The 5,225-nt window shown below is 36.8% G+C and overlaps 1 protein-coding gene across 1 annotated transcript; it reads left to right on the forward strand.

The window, feature by feature from the left end:
- The first annotated feature begins 3,891 nt into the window (after positions 1-3,891).
- On the forward strand, positions 3,892-4,803 carry LOC140502242 (vomeronasal type-1 receptor 3-like). Its single transcript, XM_072606534.1, has one exon. The coding sequence runs from the start codon at positions 3,892-3,894 to the stop codon at positions 4,801-4,803; it is 912 nt and encodes a 303-aa protein (XP_072462635.1).
- The last annotated feature ends 422 nt before the right edge of the window (positions 4,804-5,225 follow it).

The raw sequence follows: 5,225 nt of genomic DNA on the forward strand, positions 1-5,225 counted from the left end.
TCCTGACTAAGAGCTCCCAAAGGTGCTGATGTTGTTGTCATGGATACCTCCAAGGCCAACTAAGAGTATTCCCCTGGGCTCCCATCACAATATGGCAATCTTCTCCTACCATGTCTTCAGCTGAAAAAAAATGTCTTAAACTTACTTTTTGTTCATTGTGCTGCTCCAAAATTTACTTGAGATGTTATTTTAAGGTTGTGTAGAGGACGATTCTGATCTGGGTTCCTATTTCTCTTCCATCTTGGCTCTGCATGCTTATTTCTTTCTATCACATTTCATATTCTTCACATTATAACCAAAACTGACTGCTCTCCATAGCAAGATCATTGATCTGAATCTGGAAGAGGCCTCTGAGGTCACCCAGCACAGTCCCTTCATTATACAGATGAGGAAACAAGGCTACACAGAAATTTAAAAAGGAGAACCATAGCTTCTAAATCTATAGTCAGTGCTCTTCCCACTGTGCCAGGCTCCCTTCATCCTTCTATCACCATCCTACCTTTTCATGTCATTGTGCCTTTGTTGAAGTTGTCACCCATGTTTGGAAGACATTACCATCCTCTCTCCATAGTAAATTCCATCAAATATCCTATGGGCCACTAGAGATCTGGCTAACATTTCAGAGACCTCTGTCCAGTTTGCATTTGTGTGGGGTTTTGTTTGTGCATGTGCCTGCATGCACATATTTTTCTCATTCTACATATAAGGTTTCCAATTAACAACAGGAAAAATAATATGAAAATCCTTTCTCTACTAAATCTTAAAGCATTTTTTAAAAATAGAAATTCTTAACATAAGTCATCAACTGAATTGTCTAACTAAACTCCAGATAAGAAAATTTTCCTGTCACAATTTGTCACAGTATGGAGACATTGCCCCATGTACAGTCCTTATAAATGCCAATTACTTACATTATCTCTACTTTTTTGCCCACCCTCTATAACAAACATTCACACAGCATACAATCAAAATGATTTTTTTCATGAGACAAAATTCATTCCTAAGGTCAGCAATGCCACTTCCTAGGAAGCAATTCAGAAGGGGGAAGAAATAGAAGGTGAAAAAAATTAACCAAGCTTCAACAGTGCCTTGAAATAACCAAAATCACTCATGGGAAAATGCTCCATCTGTAATTAAAATCTTATATTTTATTCTTTGATAATTGTCTTTATCTCTGGTTTGCGTAAGAATTAGTCAATTACTCATAGTTAAGAAGAGGATATAATTCGTTTCTCTTCTCATTTTTATGTTGGGATCTAGATTACTTCCAGTTTTATCTAAATCTTCTTGGAAGATAGACGATTATTTCCTAGGTAATTTCTGCATTCTATTTTACTAAACACTGAGGTATTGCATTCAATTATTTCTGATTCTCTATTACATAATCTCATCTTTAGGTTTGCTTTCCATTTCTAAATTTTATTTTATTTTATTTTCAGTTCTGGCTTCTCTTCTTCTTTTCTATTCCTTTCCCACCCAATGAAAAGGCAACAAAAACAAAATCCATTACAAATATATAGTAACGCAAAACAAATCCCCACATTTGGCATGTTCAAAAAAGGAGGGAAGAAGGAAAGAAGAGAGGGAGGAAGAAAGAAAAGGAAAAAAAGCAAAAAGAAGGAAAGAAGGAATGGAGGAAGGAAGGAAAGAAGGGAGGGAGGGAAGGAGGGAGGAATGGAAGAACGGAGGATTGGGAAAAGAAAGAAGGAAGTAAGGAGAGAAGGAGAGAGGGAAAGAAAACTACACGTGCTTTATTGTGAATTCTGAGTCCATTTGATCTCAGAAGGTGGATAACATGTTTCCTCATAAGTCCTCTGGAATTCGGGGTTGGTGATTCCATTTATCAGAATTACTAAGTCTTTCAAAGTTCATAAATTAATTATCTTTCCAATATTACTGTTATATAACAATTTATTTTGCTGGCTCAACTAATTTCACTTTGCATCCACTCATACAAGTCTTCCCAGATTTTCATGAAAACATCTCTTTTGTCATTCTTAAAGCACAAAAGTATTTCATCCCGTTCATCTATCCTTTTTTTTGTTTTCACCCAGAAGGTGGACAGCCCTTCAGTTTCCAGTTTTTGCCATCACAACAAAACCTGCTATATTTTTGTACACATGGGTAATTTATCCCTTTTATTGAATTCTTTGGAGTATGGACCTAGTAGCAGACTTGGTGGATCAAAGTTTATGGACAGTTGAATACGTTTGAGGAATAGTGTGAAACTGCTTCCCAGAATGGTTGCACCAGTTCACAATTTTTCCAACAGTACATTAGTACCCATTTACCGACAGCTCCTCCATTATGTGTCATATTTTTTGAAGTGCCTACTGATTAGTTGAATTTTTTCCTCTAAAATGGGTTTATTGGGGAAAGAAGGTAGTTCAGTGGATAGAGCTCCGGAATCAGGAGGATCTGAGTTCACATTCAGCCTCAAACATTAGTAGTTGTGTAACCCTGGGCAAGTACCTTAACCCCAATTGTTTCCCATAAGTAAATGAATAAATAAATTAATTAAATGAGCCAATTCATATCTTTTGACAATTTATTAAATGCAGAAGAGTTCGTTGTTCTTTCAGATTTGACAGACTTCGCTATATATTTTAAAATTTACACTTTTATCAAAGAAAAATGCAGCAGTGATTTTTCCTCATTTTTAAGTTTTCTTCTAATTTAAATGTATTGCGTTGTTTGGTCAAAAACATTTTTTGTAATTTTTCATGTAATCTTATATAAACTCATTTCATGCAATCAAAAATATCCACATACTGGGAACCTCTCTCTCTGTTCTTTGGTCACAAATTCTTCTCCATCTTGGGACTCTGGGGAATCATGAACAACAGTGATACTAAGACACAACTCTTCAGCTACCCTTAGGATCTCAAAGGAAGAACAAGGCCATCTTCTAGGTACTGAAAGCCAAAAGTGAATGTGGAAAATAAGGGAGTAGTCCAGAGGAGAATATAGGAATATTTAGATTTAATTTCTGAGCAATGCAATTAAAAAAGGTTAAGTACACATTATGCCTAGATTACTCTTCTAAGGACTGAGAAACATAAAATGACAGGTGTAGACAGAAGTCATGGTTAAAGTAAGAGTTAAACTGGAACTGAGCTGTAAAACTTGTTCCCCACAGGCCCCATGCAGCCAACAAAATTTCCAAGTGTGGCCTGAAACCAAGTGATATGTAATCAGGAAATGTTTAACAAAAGGAATTTTTTTAAAACAGCATAATATGGATATTGAACATTAGTGAAATACGCACAGGTCAATATGCAATTGGCAGGGATCCACTTCTATTTGAGTTTAATATCATAGAAGACAACAAAGATCCTTCCTACTAACATTCTATAATTCAAAAACAAAGAGTATATGGTGAGAAGAGCACCTTTGACTTATAGCTATTTTCCCATTTCTTTTTATTCCCCTCACACAACAGGACTACATAAAGATCCTTGGCCTATGTATTGGACTCATTTGGTCCTCCACTAACCAGATCTGAAGGACTCAGTGAAGGAGAATCTATGGTATAAATTGCAGAATGTCAATTTTGACCTTAACTAGAGACTACTACTTTGAATAGTTGTAAGTAGAAAAATTCCAGCCCTATAAGAAATGCTCAGCATCCATAATTGACCTCAACTCTATCTCTTGCTTGTGATATTGGCCAGAGTTAAAGGAACTGTTGAATAAGGGTTTGAGCAAGAAAAAGGCTATATATCTTGCCTAAAACACTTATTTCCATCAACATAGGTGTAGGAATGAAGCAGCTTTAGTGCTTTGAGCTTCTTTTATGGACTGGAATACCAAAGCATGTTAGTCAAACAAATTTTCTATATCCTCTTTGATTTTTCTACCTGAAGTGTTGTGGTTTTTAAGACACATAGAATGCTTTCAAAAACCGCCTGTCTTGGAATGGTTTTTCTCACTGCAACTGCATTAGGAACTATAGCAAATTTCTTCCTTTTTACCTCTTATATGTTAAATATCCTTACTGTTGACAAGATGAGTTCTTTCACCTTTATTTTCACCCAGCTGACCTTGGTGAACTCTACTATGCTTGTTAGCAAGGGAATCCCACAAACATTGCAGGGTCTGGGATGGAATGATTTCCTGGATGATGTTGGCTGTAAAGTTGTATTTTACCTTCGCAGAGTAAGTGAGGGCCTTTCAATTTCTTTGACTTGCCTCCTGTGTGCCTTGCAGGCCATCACCATCAGCCCCAGTAATTCCAGGTGGACAAAATTCAAAGTTAGAAACACACAACAGACCACTTCCTCCTATCTCTTCTGTTTGATCATCAATCTGCTGATAGAAATTCCTGTAGCAATCACTGTAAGAGGCCCAAGAAACAGCAGTAACATTACAAATGCATTTGACAGTGTGTTTTGTGTTTCAGAACACACTATAGGTGCTTATTTGATAATAATCACTTTTAGAAATGTGCTTTGTTTAGGGCTCATGGTGTTAGCCAGTGGCTACATGGTGTTCCTCCTGCACAAACACCACCAGAACTTCCAGAAAATTAGGAGTACCAACCTCTCACCCAGAAGGCACCCTGAGATCCAAGCCACTCAAACCATCCTTTTATTTATGAGCACATTTGTCAGCTTTTATGCACTCACCTCCATTTTTACTCTTTTTCTCAGTTATTTTGAGCAAAAGTCTCCCTGGATGTTGCCTACTGCTATCTTCCTGTCACTATGTTACCCAACCATCAGCCCCTTTGTATTGATCCCTACAGTTCTTAAGAATCCCTCAATAGTCTGGATCAAAATAAAATCCTCACTTTCACACTAGTCCCAAATGTAAAGCTGGAGGCATCAGTAGAACTTCACTCCCTCCTAGAACTACCTGCCTCCTCATAGTTCTTGTAACTAAGAATAAGACCCAAAGAGTCTCCTAATCTAGAAAGATCAAATAAGACCATAATCATCTTATGATATCATCAAAGTCACAGCAGAGCTGAAACACACCTCATAGACCCTATAGGAAAACCCATTGCAAAGAAAGATGCCTCTGGGGGTAAGCAGATTGAGTTTAATTCTTCTTTCCAACGTTATCTCTTCAGATATATGTAAATGACTATCATTTTCATATACAGATATATGTAAATGGCTATTAATCTTCCTCTTCCAGGCTTAATATCTCCATTCCCTTCAAGTGATTCTAATATGATCTGGAGGACACTTACCTATCATTCTGGTTACCATTTTCCTGAT

This window comes from Notamacropus eugenii, chromosome 4 (genome assembly GCF_028372415.1).
Source record: "Notamacropus eugenii isolate mMacEug1 chromosome 4, mMacEug1.pri_v2, whole genome shotgun sequence".
In the NCBI taxonomy this organism is placed as follows: Eukaryota; Metazoa; Chordata; class Mammalia; order Diprotodontia; family Macropodidae; genus Notamacropus; species Notamacropus eugenii.